This window comes from Muntiacus reevesi, chromosome 13, assembly GCF_963930625.1.
Source record: "Muntiacus reevesi chromosome 13, mMunRee1.1, whole genome shotgun sequence".
In the NCBI taxonomy this organism is placed as follows: domain Eukaryota; kingdom Metazoa; phylum Chordata; class Mammalia; order Artiodactyla; family Cervidae; genus Muntiacus; species Muntiacus reevesi.
This window is the reverse complement of record NC_089261.1, coordinates 24,806,205-24,832,145: the sequence shown is the minus strand read 5'-3', so window position 1 is coordinate 24,832,145 and position 25,941 is coordinate 24,806,205. Positions and strand designations below refer to the sequence as shown.

Here is a 25,941-nt window from a genome sequence, read left to right as displayed (position 1 = left end):
ATGCACAGAGCTTTTCAAGATTATAGATATTCACCCAGAACAGAAAAGGAATCGCTGTTTCACATAGACAAAATAAGCCCAAACTTTAATTCTCTGGGGGTTGAAAGGCTAGAAAACTATGTTACTTTTGTGGCTTCTCTCTGGAGGGGCACTTTCAGGAGAGAAACTACTAGCAGCCCACTTAGAGTGCAAACAAATCGGATCTGATACTGACCCAGCCGCTTAGCAGTCTTCCTGCCTGGTTGGGTTGTCCTGAGTCTCGGTTTTTCCAGAGGATTGTTGTTATGCTGCAGAGGCATGCACACTCCGCATCATGTAATCACCATGGTAACAGCATCACCTGGGCCCTGCACTGGCTCCTGCACTGATTCCTTTGGTGTTGACATCGGTATCCACAGCCGTTGCTGTCATGGCTCTGATGTGTCTCCCCATCCCGGACTCACCTCTTGCTGGCCACGATGGGCACCCTCCAGCCTTTAATCTGGCTCAGCTCCGTGTCAGAGACCTCGATCTGCAGGGGCAGTCGGGGCACCCATATGGTGACGTGCAGGGGGGCGCTCAGGTGCTGGTACGTGAAGTTCACCACCACATCCACCTTGCCTTTCATCTCTTTGCCGTTGACAAAGACATAGTCACAATGGTCAGACACCTGCCAAGAGAGGGGATGGAGGAGGAGAAGTTCTCTGGGATCTGAAGACCACCCTTCAGCCATTTGTCCTTGTCTCTAGCAAAGCACACATGCTTAATGTAGGTTCTCCTCAATGTGGAGCCTGAGACAAGGATTTGGTGCAGTTGGTTTACTGGGAGTTGACCCTAGGGAATGGGGACCAGGGAGAAGGCTGAGGGAGCCAGAGAAAGAAGAAAAGTCAGTAGGAAGGTCCATTTTTGCATTTGGTCCTGCGACCATTGAGCTCTGTTTTTCTGGGTCTCATGGAAAGCTTCTAGAATTGTCAACCTGCAGGATGAGAGGCAGAAATATAATCTACTTCTCCTCTTTCTCACTGGGTGAGTGCTGCCCGTGTGTTCCCCGTATTCCAGGCTGAGACACTGAACTCTGGGTGGATCTAGAAAATGTGATGTGGGTACCAGAGGTTGTCTGTTCTTCAGGCTGATGTCTGTCCAGAAGATCAGCCACTCCCATGTCCCACTCCATCCAGTCCCCCAACATCTGAAAGACTTGCACTTCCTCAAGAAGTGGAAGGAGAAGAGCCTTCGTCCTCAGCAAAACTCTACTCCCAGTTCTTACACCCACTGTTCCAATTATATGTAGCTCTGATGGTTCCCCAGAACACTCAGGTCTTCATATATGATGTTCCTTTTCCCTGGGAACACCCTTCCTTCTTTGCTTGCAGCACTTCTCCTGACCCCCTAGGATTATTTGTGTATCTGTACTGTTTTTGCTCATTCTATGAATGGCAGCATCACATTAGTGAAGATCAACCTATGTTTCCTTCCCCTGAATTTCTTCCCTTCTCTTTTTCCATTTCTAGCAGATCACGGCCTCTGGAAAAAGACAAGACAGAACACAAAGCAGAACAAACATAAATAAAATAAAAATAAAAGCCTGCAAGCATCTAGATTTTGTGTTCTTCTGCTGAAACCTTAGGAAGATGGATCTATTTATAGCCCCATGGATACTCTCATGTGGCAAAGAAACAGCTTGAGGATGCCTGTGCTCCCTTGAGCAGGCTGGAAGGAGCAGCAGGTGCAAGGATGGGCCCACATCAGAGGTAACCTATGTGGGTTCCAACTGATAATGGGTGCCCCCAAGGAACTGTGAACAGAACACTTTAAGGCTGGAAGCCCCCTCCCCAAGGCCTTGATTGTAGTTACGCCTTCTAGAAATTAGACTGGGATGATGTTTCACCACCATAATGAATTGAAAACTGAAAATAGAAATCAAGATGAGTTATAGAGACACAACATGACCCATCTTGCATAGCCAAGTTTATGGGATCACACTGGCCCCTTGTGTAAATTTTTATTTTCAGCTGCAGAAATGTAAAACCATTGAAGGCAGTAAGTACATCTTTTCCTTCTTTGATCTCTTGGTGCCTTATGCCAGCAGCTCAAGAAGAAGGAGCTCAGCAAAGTGGACTGAATGGATGGTTGCATGAATGGGTGGATGGATGGATGAATGAATGAGTGGATGGTCAGATGGATGAATGGGTGAATGGATGGATGGATGAAGGGTGGATGGTTGGACGGATGAATGGATGGGTGAATAAACTGCTAAGTGGATGGATGCATGGATGGATAGACAGATAAATGGATGGATGAATACATATATGCATGGGTAGATAGATGGATGAATGGATGGATACATGTATGCATACATGCATGGATAGATGGATGAGTGGATAGATGGATGCATGCATACATGAATGAATGGATAGAAGGATGGATAGATGAACAGCTAGATGGATGCATGAACAGGGCTCTTTTTTCATGGGATGCTTGCTTCAACAGAGCCATCGATCTTGGGGCAAGAGGAGATGTGAAATACTGAGAAAACTTGGAGTCAAGAACAGTGGAAACACAAGAAATTACTTTGAAAACTTCCAGAAAGCTTTAGAGCAGTGTTTCCTAACCTTTTAGGAGTCATCGACTCCTTTGGGAATACACATAAAGTTAATTCTTGCCATAGAAATGCATATACACAGAGTTTTGTGTAGCATTCCAGAGTTAATGAAGTCACACATGGACTGTTTGTGCAGCGCTTACATACTAAGTGATAATAGTCAATGTGCTTATCTGTCTCCCGTCCAAGTTGTATACTCTGGAAGGAGCAGTATCTCCTTCAGGGGGGTCTATGGCTCTGGTTAAATAACATCCAATGCTGAGCAATGAACTCCTGTGATTGCACTTTCTTTCCCCAGCTTCTAGGAACTATAGATGGCTACTCTGGGCCCAATTTTCAACTTCAGCTCTCACTTCTGTTTGGAGGGGCAGCTGGTGAGGGCTGGGCTGAGTGAATTTCTCCCATCTGCTGGGGATAGTGGCAGGGGGCAGTTGGGAGGGGAACACACGAATGGATCTTCTCACTCGTGGTCAGAGTGGTTTAAAAGAGTTTACAAACTGATTAAGGGTGGAAACCAATTTTCACCGCTGTCCCAGACTTGTCATTAGCATGTAAACACTATCCTAGATCTGGGCAGGCATTAGCATAATAGCCGAGCAAGAGTTATATCAGTAATCACTTCTTTAATCAATGTTGTAATTTACAGACCATTGACTTTCCTCATTTATTACCTTTCTGAGCTCTGGTGGGAGGGAACCTGGCCGCTCCAGAATATATAAATAATTAAGAGGAACGCCAAGGGTATGAAGCCACCAGGCATGATAGAGCCATTGTCACTGTTATTCCTGAAGGTGCCATAAATGTCTGGGGAAGCCGCAGGCTGCATTAATCATCTCCTAAGTGGCTAGCAGTGGGAACCATGGTATCACAAAATGAGCTGGCTCATCTGCAAAAAAGGAATCCAACCCCACTACGGGAATCTTCACAGCCCCTCCGGTCCACTTCTGGGAAGCTCTTACATTTCTCATTGTGGGTGGGCTGCCCATTAAGAAAACTACCTGCTGGCCCCTGCTACCTGTGACGTTTTAAAAATAAACATATTTAAAAAAATATTTATTTATGTCTTTTGGCTGTGTTGGGCCTTTGTTGCTTCACATGAGCTTTCTCTAGCTGCGGCAAGCAGGGGCCATTCTCTAGTTGCAGTGGGAAGGCTTCTCGTTATGGTGACTTCTCTCATTGTGGAACATGGGTTCTAGAGCATGGGCTTAGCAGTTGTGGTGCTCAGGCTTAGCCGACTCTTGGCCTGTGGGATCTTCCCAGACCAGGCATTGAACCTGTGTCCCCTGCATTGGAAGGTGGATTCTTAACCACTGGACCACCAGGGAAGTCCTCACTGTGACATTTAAACTTCCCCTTTGGAACGCATGGTGGCCACAGAATCAACCAGTCTGCTCTTAAGGACCTTGAGGGGCCAGGTTGGGTCACAAGGGTTCTGGTTGAGTGGCATATGGTTGGTTGATATCTTCTGTCATTCAGACTTTGGCAACTTCCCAAAGATATCACCTGCTTCCTAAGGTAGAGGCTGGAGACCACCTTCCATGAGGAAAGCAAACGATATCTGCTGGTCAGCCACCAACATCCAATGAGACTTTTGTCTGGATTCCTGCAGCCAAGCAGGTTCTCAAATCTGAGTGAGCATCAGAGAGGGCTTGTCAAGTGTCCACAGATGGTTGAGTCTACCCCTAAAGTCTCAGATTGAGCAGGTCTAGAGGGATCCCCACAGTTTCGCTTCTAACAAGTGCCTGGGAAATGCTGTTGCTTCAGGTCTGAGGACCACAGTTAAGAGATTCACTCCTTGAAATAATGCAATTGCTCCTTCTATGATTCCATGGCATCATATATGTCCCGTATTAGCCTGCTGGAGCTGCTATTACAGAATATCCAGAGGCTAGGGGCTTAAACACCAGACATTTACTTCTCATATTCTGAAGGCTGGTAAGTCCAAGATGAAGGCGCCAGCAGATTCTGTATCTGGTGAGGACCCACTTCCTGACTCATAGATTCTGTCTTCTCTCTGTGTCTACACTTGATGGAAGGGGTGAGGGAGCTCTTTGGAGCATCTTATAAAAGCATTATTTTAGGGACTTCCCTGGTGGTCCAGTGGCTAAGAATCTGCCTGCTAATGCAGGGGATATGGTTCAATCTCTGGTCCAGGAAGAGTCCACATGCCTCAGAGCAACTAGGCCCATGTACCTCAACTACTAAGCCATGCCTTAAAGCCTGGGAGTCACAACTAGAGAAAGCTTATGTATCAGTGGAGATCCCCCCAAAAATCTCTGGTTGGGGAACTAAGATCCCACAAAACTCGCAGGAAAAAAACAAACAAACAACAAAATAAAAAACAGTCTTTTTAAAAAAGCACTAATTTATTCACAAAAGCTCCACCCTCATGACCTAATTACCTCCCCACCCCCCCCACTCCTAATACCATCATATGAGGGTTTAAAATCTCAACAGAAGAACTTGGGAAACACACAAACATTCAGTCCATACCTGTTCCTTTCATTATTGTAATCATAAATAGCTCTGATGCTTTAAATATCATCACTGTGTTAATGACTCCCCAAATCCCACCTCCAGATAACAAAGTGCTTATTCAACATCTCTACTTGGCTCTCTAATTAACATCTCCAACTTTAGATGTTCAGAAATATAACTCCAGGTATAGGTTTTGTGTCTTAGGAGACTGGGGGGTGAAAACTAAAATCAAATTCCGATACAGAAAAATGATTTACATTTCTTGTACACCTGAGTTTGTATACCTGCTCTAGTAACATAAAATGTCAAATGGCCTTGCACTGTTCTGATGCCTTGTTTTACATTTGGCATGTACTTTCCCCATCACTTTCGTCCTTGGTCCTTTCTGGAGCTCTGGACAGCAATCAGGATCTCATTTTATTTTTGTTTTTTAAATATTTGTTTTAGGTTGTGTTGGGTCTTAGTTGTGGCATGTGGGATCTTTTGTTGTGACCCATGGCTTCTCTCTAGTTGTGGTGTGTGGGCTCAGTAGTTGCAGCATTTGGGCTTGTTTGTTCCACAGCATGTGGGATCTTATATTAGTTTCAGGTGGACAGCAAAGTGAACCGAATCAGGATATTTACCTGGTCTGTAAATTCTCAGAGATACTTTCTCAGACGTTTTCATGTAAAATTGCAAACCCTCCAAGACTCCTGACACTCTTCTTTGCTTTATTTTTCTCTACCACTTATTGCCATTTCATATACTATACATGTTACCTATTTACTTGGTTTTTATTTGTCTTCCCTCAATAGAATATGGATGGCAGGGATTTTTGTCTGTTTCATTCACTGTTGTACCCTTAGCGTCTAAAATGGTACCTGGCATACAGCAGACACACAATAAATGTATGCTGAAAACGAATGAATGAATGAGTCAGAGTGTAAGGATATCATTTGACTTTCATGGTGTTTATAAAATAGCAAATTAGTTATCAGAACTGAAAAACCACTGCATTCAATTTTGTTACCACCCTGAACCCCCAAAGCATTTGCATTTTCTACCTTGGTCTTACTGGTCTCACAGGCCAGACTGGAGAATTTGGGGGGTGCTGTTGGGAGGGACAGTGGGCTGCAGCTGATCTTGGAGGTGTTGAAAGGCAGCCCCAAAGGTGCCCACATCCCACAGCAGGCTGCCTCCCCTTCTGTGCCCACTTTCTCCCATGCTTTCTCCATCCTACCACCTAGCATAGTTAGTGCCCAGAGTGATTTATTTATCTCGCTACCATTCTCTTAATTTTAATTATTGCACAATGTCCCCATGGAAAGTAAGCAAAGTGTCAACCCCACCCCACCAAGAACTAGGCTGAGCAATCCTTGACAGAGCAGGCTGCGGGGGTGACTGGGAACTATGCCCTGGGAGACTGTTTGGCAGACTATTTCTTCATGCAAATTACTGGCAAGCAATGTGAGGTTCTCTCAATGGAGAATTAAATGGTCAGAAACTGCCGCAACATCTCCAGACAAGAGTGTTTTCAAGGCAGCCATGGTATGTGCCCTTGGTGAAGAAGAGGCACTCAGGTACCTGGTCCCCTGTTCTTCTCTTAGGGGACCCTCAGGGTTACCCTTACCACATCGCCCCTGACATTCACCCACCCTCTGCACACACGGGGAACATACACATCCGAGGAGATGGACTCTCATGGGTGACAACGGTTTTATAGCAGCAAAAAATGTTCTCTGAGTGCTTGCAGTAAACCAGGAACCATTTTAGGGGGTCACATGGATCATTTCGTTGAATCCTCACCATGAACGTAGGACACAGCTACATTTTAAGAATCACATCCATATTTCAAATGAAGAAACAAAAACGTAGAGAGGTGATGTAACTTGCCCAAGTACACACAGATGGTATTAGTGAACAGAATTTAAATACAGTCAACCCCAAAGCTCTGCTCTTAACCACGGTGCCTACTGGTTTATGGGCTGTTTGAGTTGTTGATTTTTATTCCTATTCCTTTTCTTCCACTGTGAGCAGAAAGACTTTATTTTGCACTGATGGCAGACCTGGCCATGTGGGTAGCTTTGGCCAAGAGAATGAGGAAAAAACTGACAGCCAACCTATCCAAGCTCAGACTGGACAGCTATCACATGTTCCTGCCAGCCCCTGTGAGTTCTGCCACCAGAGGAACTTAAACTAGCGGAGACCTCTCAGCCCAGCGCTGGAATGAAGCACCCAGACTCCATCACAGCCTGATGTGCAGGGAGGGATCCAGCCCAGCTGAGCCCAGAGAGCACCAGATGATCTGCAAACACACAACCAAGAGAAATGGATCATTCTTTTCAACAACCGAATGTTGGGGTCACTCGTTACGCAGCAGAGCTGACTGAGTTATTCTGCCAAGTGCTGTGATGAAGAGGACACTGCCGATACCATTCAGGAGGCCTCATATTCCTTCCTCTCCACACTCCATTCTCCCTTCATCCCAAACCCCTCCTCTCCTCCTTAGGCATCGGAGAGGCCACAGCAGGAAGAGCCCACAGTTTTGGGAATTCTCCACATCAGAGCTTCTCATCCAGGGATGGTGACTTCTGCCTGGCCCTAGCTTTGGTCTGGGAGAACTCCTTTCCTTTCTCTGTGCCCTATTCTCCCACAGAACTTCTGGCTTATCTAGCATCTTCCCCACTCCCCCTGCAGCTGCCAGAGAGAAAGTTTTATGTTTGCAGGAGGTCTGCTGCCATTTCAGCAGTTCCTTCACTACTAAAGTGCCTGACACTGAACTTTTCTGACATCTGTGGAAAAGAAGAACAGGAAAAAGTGGGGGAAGGCAGGGCTAAGCAGTATTTGTGAGACGATGTCTCTGCTTCCCTCCTCTTTGCTTCCTGCTCCTCGCTTAAGGATGGCCAAATAGAAATCTGTTCTGTGATAAATCACACTTTCTCCAGCTGACAGTGCAAAATGTTGCCAGGACTTGGGAGATGCTGAGTGGTTCTCAGCTCAGGACTCCTGTCCACCCTGGATCTGGGGGTGCTGGGTGGGACTTGGCCCATGCCGGCCAATTGGACAGCAGGACCCTCACCAGGGCGGTCAAGCCCAGAGGAAATTGGATTTCCTCGCTAGAGGCTCCAAATGTGTGGCCAGGCTTGCACTGGAGTCAGGGCTGACCCCTCGCTATTCTTCATCTGAAAGCGAAAGTGGATCAGTTGTGTCCGACTCTGCAACCCATGGACTATACAGTCCATGGAATTCTCCAGGCCAGAATACTGGAGGCTTAGCTGGTAAAGAATCCGCCTGCAGTGCGGGAATCCTGGGTTTGATCCCTGGGTTGGGAAGATCCCCTGGAGAAGGGAAAGGCTACCCACTCCAGTATTCTGGCCTGGAGAATTCCATGGACTGTGTAGTGCATGGGGTCACAAAGAGTCGGACACAACTGAGTGACTTTCACATTCTCCATCTAGCACATGAGGGTTCCTTCTTTTTACAGTTACTTCCTGTATTGGTATTATGCACCAGCCATTTTCCCAGGCACTAGAGATGGAGACGTGAGTGATAAGGAGACTTTAAGGATGTTCTGATTTGGGGAGTGTATAGGTAGATGATAACAAGTCAACAAGAAGACACCCGTGGGCAATAAATACCATGAGAAAAATAAAAGAAGGGAACAAGAGAGGGAGGAGTCCACCTAGCAAGAAGGTGGCAGGCTTGTGAGATTTTGGGGCAGAAATTTCCAGGTAGATATTCTTATCTTCCATATATAGCATTTATTAAGTGCCTGCTGTATGTCAGATTCTGTGCTAAGAGGACATTAAGGACCGACTCCTTTTGTCCTCACACAAACCATTTTACAGAGGAAATCAAGGCACAGAGAGGTTGGTTAACTTGTCCAAGGTCACACAGCTAATCGTATTGGACTTGGATCTGAAAGCAGTTCTTGAGTTCCAGAAACTTTCTCTTAAAAAAAACAACTTTGTCAATTTAGTTGGTGGAAAGTTATCTCAGTGCTTCTATTTTAGAATTAACAAGAAAGTTCTTGAGGTTGGTGATCAAGTCTTCTTTCTTCCTGTGACCTTCTGCAATTCCCAGACACTGATAGACAAGAATTTTACTAAACTGTCTTTCTTTCCTTCTCTTTTTAAAAGTTTGTCTGATATAATTATGCTCAATAACTTGTGTAAGTTCAGGGACCCATCTTCATCATCTCACCATCTTCACTATACTGCAAAAAGGAAAATCAGAGGCAACGTAATTTTTTGGAAGAAAAAAAAACCTTTTGATTTTTTAAAACACCTCTATTGAGAGATCTTTGACATATCAAAATGTATCCATTTAAGATGTACAACTTGAGGCTTTGATATATGTATCCACTGTGAAAATATTACCATAATCTACACTAAACCATGTATCCATCTCTTGACACAGTTATCATTGTGGGTGTGTACAGTGCATTGAGAAGATTTAATTTAGAATCTATCCCCTTAGAAAATTTCAAGTGTCCAGTACAAAAAGCCCTGGACCTTCACTGCTCTCTTATAATGTGCAAAGACCCTAAGGTAGGAATATTTTGACCTTTTGCAGAAACAGAAGGAAGGTTGATAAGTACAAAGCTAGAGAAGCAGGCTAGGGTGTGCTGGGCAGGGAGAGAACGGCATCCCAAACTTGCCAGGAGAATTAAACTGGAAAACCCACAAATACAGGGAATTAGCCCAGTGTCTGGCACATACAGGCAGACACACCACACAGGTGTCTGGCAGACTTGTTGGGTAAGTGGATTGTATTAACCCCGGAAGTGTGTAGATAAGGGGCTTTGATTTTTTTCATGCTTTGAAGCGTGGGGAGAAGCTTCCAGAATGCCAAACTTATATAGCACTGTCTTTCCTGTGTGTGAACATCTCTCTCCAGTACCTTGTGCCCTGGGCCACCTGCCATGCCATCAACCAGCTCTGCCTAACGATGTCACTCGAGATCCTGAAGTCTTGGTACCCAAGAAGCAAGGTTCAGGCTGTCCTGTTGAGGGGACTGAGTGCCTCATGGCTTCTCTTTGAACTTTTAGACTCAGAAGAGCTTCCCCACTAGAAAGGCTTATTTCAACAGCAGCCGCCGCCACCTGAACACTGGAGTGGAGTGAGGAAGGAAGGGCTTAATTATAGAGGAAACCAGGCAGAAAGGATGGGAGTGATCCAGCCATGTAGGTTGAAACAGGAGTTTGGGGAGGGATGTTGCTAAAGCCCCAGGACCATGTCTATTGGTCATGACCACACCTGTCTTCCCTCAAGAGTTCAGGGGATCTGGTGAAGCTGGAAGGATGAGTCTGAGTTTCTAGCAAGTCCCTTACATTGTTACAAGTCGCATATTTTCTCCTCCTCTTCATTTTCTTTTTCTGATCTGGAATCATTTCATGACAGCCTTCTACATGCTATGGTGTCAATTTCCTTGTCAATTATCCTCATGCCTTCAGCAGCCAATCATGGGACCCCTATCCTCCTGGGAGAGCTCAGGGGAGAGACTTACTGGGAGAGTTTAGACTCTCCCACTTCGTGTCCTTTGCCTCCATCAGAGCTGATCACTGCTTTAGCTAATGTCAATCTGTTCATGCCTTGGTTGACATTAGGCCTTCTCCCTAACCCAGGCCAAGTTGAGAAAGGCCCTGGGACAGGAGGACAGGGAACGGGTGGGTGGTTAGGAACAAGAGGTGGGAGGGGGGGAGCCTCTACTCCAGGCACCCAGTTCTTTTCCGTGTGGCCCCTGCCCTAGTTGCATTTGGGAATCCTCCCCTCCCCCACATCAGTCCAGAGGTTTGGATGAAGTTCCCCCTCCAGCCTCCAAATTAGGGTCATGTGACCATGACCTAAGCCAATCAGAGCTTCACATTTCTTTGGCCACAAACAATTGGCTCGGGGGTGAATACATGACTTAAGCTGGTACAGTCAGAGGGAATCTCAGGAATTTTTCAGGCAAGGCTGAAACATGTAAGAGGTAAAATTTTTCATGCCAGACTGCTACATGTAAAGAGATGGTTTGCAGCCACATTGGGACAGTACAGCTCATCCAAGATTTCAGTCAATACAGGTACAGAATACTGAACCAAAAGACCAGAGAGGCAGAAGTAAAATACTGATTGATGACTTCATTTGAGCTGCTGGATTCAGCCATTCCTGAAGCCAGATTGCTTCAGATATAGATACAGGAGATGGGTACAGACAGGTACAGATATAGAAGTCCTTCAACTTCCTTTTTTGGGGTTTAATTCAGTTTGGGTCACGTTATCTGTTAACCAATAACATGTTCTCAGATATAAGAGGTAAGCTCTGCTGGACCAGCCCAGACCCATCTATGTGTATCTCTGTCCTTAAGCATCTCAGCAAGAATGACAAGATGAGGAACAGGTAAAAACACACCGTTGTCATTAAGCTGACACCACATGGTAATTACTAATCCTCTGAGAGCTCAGAAACTGACAGTCAGGGAAAGAAAAATGAGAGTAAATCAGAAGTAATTTAATAGAATTCCAGATCAGATTCAGAGGACAGTTATTTTTACTGCCCAAAACACAATCATCTTATTTTCTGTATCAGTTTTTAAGGTATTTTTCAGGGGAATCTCCCTAGGTCTTCATGCTCAGCTCATGTACTTCAAGGGTCCTGACACCAGCTACACAGTGGGGCATACTCCTAACACATCACACTGCCCCAGGCACAGGGGCTGGTCCAGGGATGATCATATGATTCTTGTCTAGCCCAGTAACATGAAGTCTCAGGATTTTTGACGGAGGGAAAGTAGCATCTCATTTCTGCTGGACTTGGATCTGAGCAGTGGTGGACCTATGGCCTCTAAAATCACTCCAAGGCTAGGACTTCCTTGGAGGTCCAGTGGTTAAGAATCTGCCTTGCAATGCAGGGGACATGGGTTTGATCCCTGACTGGGGAACTAAGATCCCACATGCCACCTGCCAACTAAGCCTGAACCACAAGTAGAGAGTATGTGCGTGGCAATGAAAGATCTCGTGTGACGTGACAAAGGTCCTGCGTGCCGCAACTAACACCTGATACAGCCAAAAAAAAAAAAAAAAAAGAAAGAAAGAAAGAAAGAAAAAGAAAAAGAGAGAGAGAGAAAGAAGTGCTTGGCTTGATAGTGAAACAAATAGAGTCAAATGCAGAGCTCAGAAGTGCAGAGAAATTGATTTCTGAATCCATCTGTGTCTGAAGCCTGCAGTGCCCTAGACTTTCCATTTATAAGGCAATTTCTCCCTTTACTTATTAAGTCAACTGGAGAGTCTTCATCATCCAACAAGCACATCATCCTTGATAAAGATATGATGGACCATTGGGAAGTTGACATACGATGCTGTCTGAGACAGAATCTTTGTAATCAGATGGATTTCAATAGAGAGGTCAATGAGGGGTAAAAATTTAAGTATCTGGCAGGAGCAAAAGCAGACACAGGGGAGAAGTGTTTTCCAGATCTAAATTTCTGCCAAGGCAAACGAATTCTCTACCCTGTGCTTCCTGGAGCTGGCCAGAAACTTTTCTTCAAGGCAAGGGGCTGTACATGCCCAGATGTTTGGAGCTTGACAAGCTCTTCCCAATTAAGTATATCTAGATGGAGCCTCCCTTGGCTCAAGTGAAGTCTTACTCATAAATAAATGGTCTTATCTTTTGCAAAAGTCTTTTATTAGAACACAGTATTCTTGGGAGCTTAAGACAGAGTATTAGACCAACCTGTTCTTTCTTGGCCAGTCCCAGTCATTCACTTCTGCCTAGCCACCTCTCCTAGGGACAAACATTTGGCTTAGCTCCTACCAGCTGGAGGCTCTGGGTCTGTGCTTCTTGAAGAACAACTGGGATGATAGAAATGTCCAACACCTGGGCGGTCTGATGCCCTACCTATGTGCTATCCAACATGGTAACCATGAGTCACCTGTGTGGCCAGTCACACCCTCTCTGAGGGTGACAACCACAAATGTCTCCAAACATTTTCAAATGTTCCCTGGCAAAGGATGCAATTCTCCTAGGGAGAGAACTCCTGCTCTAAGTCTATCTGGATGGTAAGAAGAGCTAATTGAATGTATTGTCCTCCATGCTTTATTTCTATGTATTCTCTGCGTGTGTTCAGTCACTTCAGTTGTGTCCGACTCTTTGTGACCATGTGTTAAAACTCAGGATTCCCAGGTGGTGCTAGTGGTATGATAATGCAGGTAGACGTAGGAGACACAAGTTCGATCTGTGGGTTGGGAAGATCCCCTGGAGGAGGAAATAGGAAGCCACTCCAGTATTCTTGCCTGGAAAATCCCATAGACAGAAGTGGGTTACAGTCCATGGGATTTCAAAGAGTTGGACACGACTGAGTGACTTAGCACACGTGTTAAAACTTGCAGCAATCTTAGGAGGTTGCTCTAAGTATGTACCCATTTTACAAATGTATAAACTGAGGCTTGAAGAACTTGCAGAATGCAAGCTCTCAGACGTGCTATTTCAACTGCACGTTGCATCCCAGCTGGAGGGAATTCTTTTAAAATTGTTTTTATTTATTTACTTTTGGTTTCGCTGTGTCTTCATTGCTGTGTGAGGGCTTTCTCTAGTTGCATGAGTAGGGGCGACTCTCTAGTTGTGGTGGGCAGGCTTCTCTTCTTGCAGAGCACAGGCTCTAGAGTTATTGTACACTCGGGCTAATTGCTCTGGAGCACGTAGGATCTTCCCGGGTCAGGGATCGAACCTGTGTCCCCTGCATTGGCAGATGGATTCTTAACCACTGGACCGCCAGGGAAGCGCCAGCTGGAGGGAATTCTGATGCCAGAAGAAACTTTCATGAAAGGAGCTTCCTTGCTTTACACTGGAGACCCCTGGCCCAGGAGGAGGCATGGCTGGGCAATGTCACTCAGCCTAGCCTGACACCTGGGACTCCTTTGTTTTTCTTGATTTTCTTTCATTCTTAGAACCAAATGGCTTTTGAGGATAAAGACCTTTTGATGTTTCTTATAGAGCCTGTATGATACAAGATGCATGAATATGGATCTCTCTTCCCTTCTTTGGAAAAGGCATGCCCATTTTCCTACTGGGCAAGGGGTTGCCACTCACAATGGTTATCAATCTCATGACTCTTTAAAAACTTCAGGCTGTTATTAAGGAACTTAGCTCTCTCAAGGACTCAGAACTCGTGGGATCAATAGTAAATTCGGCAGGGATAAAGCTTTGTGCTGAAGGGAGCCAGTGTACCAGGAAAATAGGACTATTGCTTATGTGCGATTGCTTTCCAAGTATTGGAACTAAGGGGACTCCTTTGGTCAGCGGAAGGTGCTGCTGGTTGTCCATGTGCATTATTTTTACTTCTGCACTGGGATCCATTAGGGAGTTCCCAGGTGGTGCTATTGGTAAAGAACCTTCCTGCCAATGCAGGAAATGCAAGAGACGTTTGATCACTGGGTCTGGAAGATCCCCTGGAGGAGGGCATGGCAACTCACTCCAGTATTCTTGCCTGGAGAATCCCATGGACAGAGGAGCCTGGCAGGTTACAGTCCATGGGGTCTCAGAGAGTCAGACATGACTGAAGCAACTTAGCACACACACATGGGTTCCATTAGCTGGAACCATGCCCTCTAGGGTTAAACAGGCTGCTCTGAAAATTCACTAAATGTGCTTTTAAAAGGATGCTTTAAATCTCAGCATTCCTATCCTGTCATGGGGGGTGCCTAGCCCCTATGGCCTCAGAAGCTTCGAAGAAAAGACATGCAGGGCTGCAGACCAGTATAGAGGTCACCCAGGAAGCAGAAGGTGGCGTTTCCTAGAGTCAGCCTGGTTAAGATGAGTGGGTTCGTAGAGCACTGTGAAAATCAGGGACACACAGTCAATAGCAGGCACCGATGGGGCTTCCCTGATGGTCCAGTGGTTAAGAATCTGCCTGCCAGTGCAGGGGACACACATTTGATCCCCGGTCTGGGAAGATCCCACAAGTCAAGGGGCAACTAAGCCCGTGTGCCCCAACTACTGAGCCTGTGCTCTAGAGCCCACGTGCCACAATCACTGAGCCCACGGGCCCTAGAGCCCATGAGCTGCAACAAGAGAAGCCACAATGATGAGAAGCCTGAACACCACAGCCAGAAAGCAGGCCCTGCTCACCGCAATGAGAGAGTCCTCATGCAGCAACGAAGTGAAGCCAAAAACGAATAATTAAATAATTTTTTAAAAACTTATTTAAGAAAAATCTAGCAGGCACTGATAGTCATTATTTTCTCTGCTAACTGGCCTGAATATCTCCCCCTTGGAGGCCGCCCTATCTGGAGTCATCCTTTATCCCGAGGCCACACCCTGGCACAACACCCATCACATTTCCTTTTCGGTCCTCATCACCACATGTAATACACGTATCTGCTACTGTCCGCTCCCTCCGTCACTAGAATCCCAGGCTCCGTGAGAAGGCGGTGGGGAGGGCATGTTCTATTTCTTTCCGAGTACCCAGTACCAGAATGGTCCTTAGTAAAAGACCAATGCATCTTTGTTGAATGAATAATTACGTGGTTGTAGAAAATACTGTATGTTGTTGAATCTGAGATACCATTACTTCATGGACAACGAGGAAGAAAACCTGTGCAAATTAACCTGTGCAGTGCCATCCACGCAAGGATCATCTTTATGCCAAGGATGTTCAAGTGTGGACAAATATTTATAGCAGGAGTCCCAAACCTCCGGGATCTAATGCCTGAGGATCTGAGGGGGGTGTGTCTCTGGGTTAGTTGCTTGGTCATGTTCAACTCTCTGTGACCCCATGGGGTGTTGCTCACCAGGTTCCTTGGTCCATGTGATTTTCCAGGCAAGAATACTGGAGTGGCTTGCCATTTCCTTCTCCAGGGGATCTTCCTGACCCAGGGATCAAACCTGGGTCTCCTGGAGCTGATGTAATAATATTATAAATAAGGTGCCCAATAAATGTAATGTGCATGAATCACCCTGAAACCATTTCTCCCACCTCCCTAAGTCCATGGAAGAATTGTCTTTCAGGAAATCAGTCCCTCATGCCAGGAAGTTTGCGGGCCGCTGTTTATAGCAAGGACTCTATGATGATGATTACTCAGCTGTTGGAAGTGCTTGTCCCTCTTATGTGTTTTCTCTCCTTGGGCTGTTCCTGGGTTTCTGTTGGGCACATGGTCACCCTTCTCTGGGCTGTTGCTTTTTCATTTCTTGCACATAAATTAACACAGACACTGACGTTTGCAGGTCTTTCCACTCACACGTTATCACTCCTATTGACCTAAGCCCCAAACACACTGCAGACAGACACCTTGTCACTCGCCACTCTTTTATGTCCCACACTGGTGAAGCTTCCTTTCCCAAGAAGCACTGCAAGGTGAGAGAGAGGAAGAGGCAGAAATGTGGACGTGACATGACCCCACCTCTGCAAAACACGTGACACGGTTGGTAAAGAATCTGCCTGCGATTGTAGGAGACTCAGGAGACGTGGGTCGGGAAGATACCCTGGGGGAAGAAATGGTAACTCACTCCAGTATTCTTGCCTGGAAATCCCATGGAGAGAGGAGCCTGGTGGGCTACAGTCCGTGGGGTCGGAAAGAATTGGACATGACTGAGCAAACATACACAAATGCTGCAAAACAAGCAAGGACAGAAAAACCCCTTCTACATGTGCATTTACACACACACACACACACACACACCTTGACATGTATGTGTTTATGATTGTACGACCATGAAGAAAGGTATAGAACGAGATCAAGTAGGTAATTAACATGGATTATCTGAGGGCTGGAAAGGGATGCTATAGCATGTGCGTATCTGTGTCTGTGGGTGTATATCTGTAGATCTCCCAATTTAATTAACATTTTTTTCTTTTTTGGTTTACAATATTGTGTGAGTTTCAGGTGTATAGCAAAGTGATTGTTATACATTTATATATATACATGTATATGAAATATTTTCTTTATCAGATTCTTTTCCATTATAGGTTACTATAAGATATTGCATATAGCTCTCTGTGCTACATGGAAGGTCCTTATTGATCTATTTTATATATAGTAGTGGGTCTCTGCCAATCCTGAACTCCTCATTTATCCCTCCCTCTTTCCCCTCTGGTAACTGTAAGTTCGTCTTCTATGTCTATGAGTCTATTTCTGTTTTGTAAATAAGTTCATTTGATTTGCTGAATTAAAAAGTCCATGGTAAAAAACAGTTTGTATGATATGATCCCATTCTTGTAAAACAACATCTCTCTCTCGATGGTTATCCAAAAAGTGTCAAAAGAGATTACATATAAAATGATCGCCAAACTTTCAGCAAGAGACCACATACTGTATGATTCCATTTATGTGAAATGCCCCCCAAAAGGCAAATCTACAGAGACAGAAAGTAGATTAGTGGTTGCCCAGGGCTAGGGGTGGGAATGAGGATTAACAGCAAATGGGGTGACGAAAATTCTCCAAAACTGGGTCACGGCAATGGTTACCCAACTCAGTCAATCTCCTAAATTGTCGCTGAATCATACACTGGAAGGAAGCTGCAATCCATGCTAATTTTTTAATAACACTGTGCCTGCCACAAAAATATACCTGTAGGCAGCCAGTCTGTAACCCCTAGCTTACCTAATAGGGTCGTCCGGGGGATTACCCAACTCAGAGTTAAGCCCTTTCCTTGAAAAATGAAACTCCTGAATCCTCACAATAACCTTTTGAATTAGATACCAGATTGTCTCTCAGGGAGACTGTAAATCAGTGATGGCAGAGGTTTACTCACCAAGTCGTGTCCAACTCTTGTGACCCCATGGACTGTAGCCCCCCAGGGTTCTCTGTCCATAGGATTTCCTAGGCGAGAATACTGGAAAGGAATGCCATTCCCTTCTCCAGGGGATCTTCCCTACCCAGGGATCAAACCTGCATCTCCTGCACTGGAGGTGGATTCTTTACTGCTAAGCCACCAGGGAAGCTGTGATTCAGTAATAAAGACCAGTGATCAGCAAGGACCTAGTACGTGACCATGGCTGGGGGGAGGGGTGCCTCTAGATCCCAAACCAAGTGCCTCTCCCCCGCCCCTCCTCCCAAAGTTACTTTTCAGCCACTGGAAAGAGCATTGCTTATCCAGACACAAGCAAAGGGGGCATCCCTCAGGGTAGTGGTTCTCAGTGGGGGTGATTCTGCCTACTAGGGGACATTTAATAATGTCTGGAGACATGTTTGTCACAACTCAGAGCGCTACGGACATCTATTGGCAGAAGCCAAAAAGGCTTCTAAACACCCTGCAATGCAGGGGACAGTCCCCATAAAAAAGAATTAGCTGGCACAAAATATTAAGAGCGGTAAGGTTGCAAATCCTGTCTCTGAACTCGGGACTTTGCTTTTCAACACAGTAGCCAGGAGACACACGTGACTCTGGGCCCCTTGAAACGGGGCTCGGGTGGAGGTGAGCTCTGTATCCAACACACACGGGATTTGAAAGTCGTTGCTGTTTCATTGCTAACTTGTGTCTGACTCTTTGTGACCCCGTGGACTACAGCACGACAGGCTTCCCTGTGCTTCACTGACTCCCAGAGTTTGCTCAAACTCATGTCCATTGAGTCGGTGATAAGATTTAGCACCCCAAAATGTGAACTGTGATATTAATAATTTTCACATGGACCACCTGTTGAAATGACAATATTTTAAATATAATGGGTTAAACATGTGCATTAAAAATCAGATCCACCTGTTTCTTTTAACTTTTTTTGAATGTGACTCCTGGCACATCTAAATAATTTATGTGGCTCACGCTGTCTTTCTACTGGTCAGTGTTGTTTAGAACTTCAACCACTTCCTTTTCTCCTCCCACAGGCTTCTGGGTCTTCTGTAGAGCACTGTGGGCTCAGGGTTACCATCAGGTCATAAACCACTGTTGAGTGAATTAGAAAAAAAGCATCTATTCTTTGAAACAGTACCTCCAACAGTCAAAATATGGTGGTCATAGCATATCGCTGGGAGGCTTTACTGCCACCTACTGGAAGGCTTGTGTAACAATTTAGACAATCGTGAACGTGGCATCCAGCGCCGCGAACAATCTCAACAACGCTGGGCTGCCACGTGTCCATGCTGGGGGTGGGGTTTGCAGAGAAGGACTTTTCCACTCCAATCCCCCCTTTCCTTGCAAACAGGTTGTTTATAACTCCAGAGAGAAGACTGATTGCTACTTGTCAGATTTGATTTGGAGGTGGGAAACATTATCTGGATGCTTTCTCTTGGATATGTACGCTTTTTTTCTGGATATGTTTCTATTGATTTCAAAAAATACACAGAAAGACCAGATGATTAATTTCTGGCTTCAAAAAACCCCTCACTGTCTTATTCTTTGAGCAAGCACTGTGGGCGCGTGATCATGGTAGATGTTGGTGAGGTGAAGTGAAGTGAAGTCGCTCAGTTGTGTCTGACTCTGCGGTAGGAAAGATCAAAAAGTACGGTCCTTGCCTCAAGACAGTCTCAATTTATCTCCCGCACTTACCTCGTAGTAACCATAAGCTTGATTTCTACATCTGTGACTCTATTTATGTTTTGTAGATAAGTTCATTTCTTTTTTTTCTGATAAGTTCATTTCTATCTTTCTTTAGATTCCACATATAAGTGATGTTATATGATATTTTTTTTTTCTGTCTGATTTACTTCACTCGGTATGACTATTTCTAGGTCCATCTGTGTTGCTGCAAATGGCATTATTTCATTCTTTTTTTATGGCTGAGTAATATCCTATTCTATACATATCACATCTTTTTTTTTTTTCATACCACATCTTCTTTATCCATTCATTGGTTGATGGACTTTTAGGACTGTGCATCCACGTTCTGGCTATTGTAAATAGTGTTGCAATGAACACTGGGGTACTATATATAAAACAGCTAACTAAAAAAGACCTGCTATCTAGCACAGGGAACTCTACTCAATACTTTATAATGATCTATATGGGAAAAGAATATGAAAAAAACAGCTATATGTATAGGTATAACCAAATCACTTAGCTGCATACCTGGGACTAACACAACATTGCAAATCAGCTGTACCCCAATAAAATTTTTAAAAAGACAGTCTCTAGGGCGGGGATTCTCTAGGAAAACTTTCTCTTGGAAGGACAAAATAGTAATTTTCTTTTATTTTTCTTTAAAAAACTAAAAAAGATTATTTAATGGTAACTATCTCAGACCAGCAGACCACATAATCTCCATGGAAACTTACTCAAGAGCAGCTATAGGCAACATAGAGACAGATTTGAAAGAATGAAATTTTGCCATTTGCGTCAATGTGGACGGACTTGGAGGGCCTTATGCTAAGTGCAATACAGCAGACAGAGAAAGACAAATACTGGATGATATCACTTCTATGTGAAATATAAAAAAATACAACAAATTAGTGAATAAAACAAAAAATAAGCAAACTTGCAGATACAGAGAACAAGCTAGTGGTTACCAGTGGGGGCAGGGGTAACATAGGGGTAGGGGGACAAAAGGATTATTATGGGATTATATGAAATCATGTGTGTGAAACTTCTGAAAACTGAAAAATATCATAGAATTTAAAGAATTTTCCATTCAAAAATTAAAAAAAAAAGATTTGAGTGGTCATGTTCCAATAAAACTTATTTACAAAGCAGGTGGTAGACTGAATTTGACCCAGTGTTCATAATCTGCGTCATGGAACAGCTGTTTCAACGGCTGCCCCATGGTTCAGACGCATGAGGCGGGTGTGTTTTATATTTTATTTTTTGCCCATTGTAGTTTTCTTTTTTGTTACATTTGTTGCTAACATTGAAAAACAGATGACTTTTACGAAATTTGTGGCATCTCTTGAAGGTGTATCAATCCTGAACTCACATTTATACATGGCCATAATTCTTCTTTGTGACCCCATGGACTGTAGCCTGCCAGGCTCCTCCATCCACGGGATTTTCCAGGCAAGAATACTGGAGTGGGTTGCCATTTCCTTCTCCAGGGAATCTTCCCAACCCAGGACACGAACCCAGGTCTCCTGCACTGCAGACAGACTCTTTACCGTCTGAGCCACCAGGGAAGCCCCCTATAATTGGCAGGAGTTGACCATGGCTGCCCTTCCAGAAATGGGCTTGTCTGATTTACCACTTCACTCACTTAAATCACCTGCTTGGTTACTGTAGGTACTTGGGTCTGACTTATGGTCCACAGTACGCTTGATGACAACAAGGCTGGCATGATGTCAAATTAAGAGATGGATATGGGAAAGTCTAGTGAAGCCCAGAAAGGTTGTGAACACAAACCAACTCACTGGACCTCGTATTTCACCAGGCTAACCTCTCTTAGTGAACAAGACACCCCCATGACGTTTCCACCAGCTCAATCCAGATGACTAATGGAATCACTTACTTTGCACATTTTTTTTTCCTGGCTGTGCCACCTGGCTTGCAGGATCTTAGTTCCCCACCCAGGGATTGAGCCCGAGCCCTGGCAATGAGAGTGCTGAGTCCTAACCCCTGGCCCGCCAGGAAACTCCCTGGAATCACTTACTTTGATGACCTCCTCATCTGTGGACTTGCATTCCACGGACTCTGAGATATCTGTCACGATGCTGTTCTCCTCCACGGTGACCACCTTGATGGGCATGGCAACTGTCTTTCCCGTGAGGATGGCGGTGTTCAGGATCTCAGTGTCCTGCCGGAAGAACGAGACACACCTGAGTCAAGGGGGCTATTTGGTTCTCTCGGAAACTAGGGGAAGCCTTCCACGGCGTGTGCCTCTCCTCGTTTAGATAAGACATAGCCACAGTTACCTTAGGAACCTGGGCAAAAGGATTATAGGTGTCCTGCCTGCTAGACAGAAGATCATCTTAAGGTCAAGGACTCTATGTGCTGTGTTTATATGTGAAAATGAGTGGCAAGTTCAAATTGTGTGTTTTGGAGGTTTCTAGAGGAGTCAAATTTGTGGTTTAAAAACTTGATTTAAAAATGAATGTTCAACAGTCTTATGGACACAGCGGGGGCAGCAGGGGGGGGGGTATGAATTGAGACAGTATCATTGAAACATATATATTACCATATATAAAGTAGTTAATAGGAAGCTGCTATATAACACAGGGAGCTCAGACCCGTGCTCTGTGACAACCTAGAGGGGTAGGATGGGAGGTGGATGGGAGGGAGGGGTGCTTCCCAGGTGACTCAGTAGGTAAAGAATCCACCTGCAATGCAGGAGACACAGCTTCAACCTCTGGATCAGAAAAAATACCCTGGAGCAGGGCATGGCAACCCACTCTAGTATTCTTGCCTGGAGAACCCTGTGGACAGAGGAACCTGGCAGGCTACAGTCTACGGGGTCGCAAAGAGTCGGACACGACTGAAGTTACCAAGCATGCATGCATGGCTGATTCATGTTGATGTATGGCAGAAACCAACACAACATTGTAAAGCAACTGTCCTCCAATTAAAAATAAATTTAAAAAACAAAATAAAAATGAATGTTCAAAACAGAATCTGCAAGGCACAGCATGGGGATTTTTAGTTTACTTGTTCATGTCTTGTTACATCTGGGTGAACTGTTGTCTCATTGTAATAAAGCTTGTCCTCTTTGTAGCCTATTCTCACAAAGAAGTTAAATTTTTGTTTGATCAGATCAAGGTGCAAAATCACATGATAGATTTGTAGTAAAAAATCTTTTAAACCTTAGAAAGATAACCTGGTTCTAGGTGTTTCACAATTTACTTTTAGTTTATTTGTGATTGTCTACCTAGTTTTCAACCATGACAATAAAAAAAAATATGCATTCTTTTTCTTTGTTGCAGAGACCAAGTAAAAGGTACACATCAGTGAGGTTCAGTTGTAAGCAACAGAAATTGACTGGCTACTTTATGCAGGAAGGTACTGTGGAAGGTGGAATCACCAAGATGCCCATGTTCCCATCTCCAGAACCTGCATGTTGCCTCATACAGTGAAAGGAACTTTGCAGTTATGATGAAGGATCTTGGGCTTCCGCGGTGGTTCAGCTAGTAAAGAACCTGCCTGCCAATGTAGGAGCCCGTCAGGCTCCTCTGTCCATGGGTTCTCCAGGCAAGAATACTGGAGTGGGTTGCCATGCCCTCCTCCAGGGGATCTTCCCCACCTGGGAATCGAACCCTCATCTCTTGCATCTCTTGCATTGACAGGTGGGTTCTTTACTCCTGAGCCACCAGGGAAGCCCTAGATATTCACTACAAGAGCAATCAAAGAGTTAGGTAATTTTTACCCCAAATGCCCATCATCACTGCTACACCTTGGCAACTGGCTTCATTGCTTTTTGTAGCACACCAGTCTTCTCCTGTTGCCCCACTGTGGCCCATTCCGTTGGAGGTCTGGGGACTTCGCTTTATCTTGTTCATACTGACTTCATGCAAAATGATTAGCATCACACCTTTGCAAAGTGATAAAGAAAATGCCTTCTCTTTTAAATCTGTAGGTGCTCCCTGTTAGCACTTGTGCAATCCTGTCAAATGGTCAAACGAAAATGAAAAGAGGTCTGTAGCTTTGGGATGGCTATTGGCACCTTCTACCTCTGAGTCAATTTCTCCCCAAGTCCCTCTCCAGAACTGCTGCTCTACTTTGAAGCAGGAAGATGCAAGGAAAGAGATTTTCTCAGTTTTTGCTCCAGGGAAGCAATTGACACAGAAGCGACCTTTTGCATTAACCAAGTGCACAGCTGAAAGAGCCATCAGTTACAAAGGTGAGTGCCAGCCTCTCTTCGATGCTGTTGCCCATCGACCCTCTGCCATGTCTTCTCTTGGGTCCACGGGATTCCTGGAGCTGGAGCTGCCATTTGGGCAGCTTGCGCATTGGCTATTACCGATGCCAAGAATACCGCAGAAATTCCCCAAGTCCATTTTCAGGTTCATTACAGGTAATGTGCTCAGAGTTCAGTCTTAACATTTTCTTTCTGAGAATGGTCTTTGGCTAATGGCTTCATTAAAACAGCAAACTCCCTCGTGGATTAATTGTGATTAGCTTGCTAATGGTCACTGCCGTTTCTCTCTCTCTCTCTCTCTCACACACACACACACACATACACACTGTCTTTCACCTAAGACTTCCTATCCCTAAACTGAATTACATCAAGATTAACACTGGTGGGTCATTACATATTTTTTGCGAACCAAGATCAACTTCAGGAGCACAAATTAACAGTCACAGAAATGCCAATATTTTAAATGGATAACCAATAAGGACCTACTGTATAGCACAGGAAACTCTGCTCAATGTGATGTCGCAGCCTGGATGGGAAGGGAATTTGAGGGAGAATGGACACATGTGTATGTATGACTGAGTCCCTTTGTCCACCTGAAACTATCACAAAGCTATACTCCAACACTTAATGAAAAGTTAAAAATAACAAAAATGCCAAATGAGTGAAGAAAGCATTGATCTTCGGATAACCTGATTAAGTCACAGGGATGAAGTTCTTTGTGGAATTAAAAATTCCTTTCTAATCTAAAAAAATGATACAAAATTACAAAGCAGAAATAGACTCACAGACTTAGAGAATGAATTTATGGTTATCAGAGGGGAACGATGCAGGAAGAGATAGATTGGGAGGTTGGGTTGGAAATGTACACACTGCTATATTTAAAATAATCAACAAAGACCTACTGTGTTTGTTGAGTATAGGGAACTCTGCTCTACACTCTATAATAAACTAAGTAGAAAAGAATTTAAAAAAGAATAGATACATTTTGTGTATAACTGAATTACTTTGCTGTACACCTTAAACCAACACAACATTGTAAATCAAAGATACTTCAATATAAAATAATTTTTAAGTAAAAGAAATAAAGAAAAAGACTCCTTTCCTGATCAACCATTTCGGTGAGTGTTTGTTACTTGGTGGGCATGGGGAGTCTGGAATCCCAGATTCTACTCTATGCTTTAATTTTCTATAAAGCCTTCATCATACTCTTATTGTTTGGATCTTGGTTTCTTCATTTTACAAATTAAGGGATTGGACCACATCATCTATTGGACCACATCATCCACATCTCTTTCTACCTGTCAAATCCTATATAACCATGAAGATCCATCAGCCATTTAATGAACCCTTACTGTGCACCCAGCATGTTCTTGTTACTGGGTTATAACATAGTGAACCAGAGTGACAAGCCCACATTCAAACAGATGTATGGGATGGTGGGGACAGTGGGAGGCATAAGCAAGTAAGCAACCACAATATTTGGTCTGTCAGGACTTTCTCATTAACTAGTGGCAAAAATCCAACTCAATTCAGTCTAAGCAAAAAGGCGACTTATTGCCTTGTACAAGTCAAGTATCTGATGGAAGATTTCAGCTTCAGGTATTGCTAAAACCAGGTTCTCAAAACAAAATTGCAATTAATTCCTACATCTCTCCATATCTTGACTCTCCCTATGTTTGGCTTCATCAATTAGTAAGCTATTTCTATATAGTAGACCTCCAGCTATATTCTTCATGGCTCAAATCTGTGTTCTTCCGTCAAAGAACTCAATAGCAAAACACAAACAAAATAGCCCAATTAAAAAATGGGCAAAGGACCTGAACAGATAATTCCCCAAAGACGATATCCAAATGGCCAACAGATACATGAAAAGATGTTCAACATTATTAACCATTGTAAATCAAAACCACAAAGAGATATTACTTCACACCTGTTCAGGTGGATATTATCCAAAAGTCAAAAGATGACTGGCTGGTGAGGATCTGGAAGAAAGAAAACCCTTGTGCACTGCTGGTGGGAGTGTAAATTGGTGCAGCCACCACGGGAAATAGTATGGAGGGTTTTCAGAAAATTAAAAATGGACCAATCATGTCACCCAGCAATCTCACTTCTGAGTATATACCCTAATAAGAAGAACGCACCATCTTGAAGAGTTATCTACACCCCCATGTTCATGGCAGTATTATTCATAGTAGTCAAGATATGGAAACAACCTG

General features: G+C 44.3%; 1 protein-coding gene across 1 annotated transcript in view; it reads right to left on the bottom strand.

The window, feature by feature from the left end:
* TMEM132C (transmembrane protein 132C) overlaps positions 1-25,941 on the bottom strand; it is a 432,070-nt gene that overhangs the window by 12,442 nt on the left and 393,687 nt on the right. Inside the window, exons 5-6 of the mRNA XM_065904531.1 lie at positions 21,527-21,670; positions 444-649 (exon numbers count right to left, since the gene is read on the bottom strand). Of these exons, the coding sequence (XP_065760603.1) occupies positions 444-649; positions 21,527-21,670 (350 nt within the window). The remainder of the gene's footprint in view (positions 1-443; positions 650-21,526; positions 21,671-25,941) is intronic.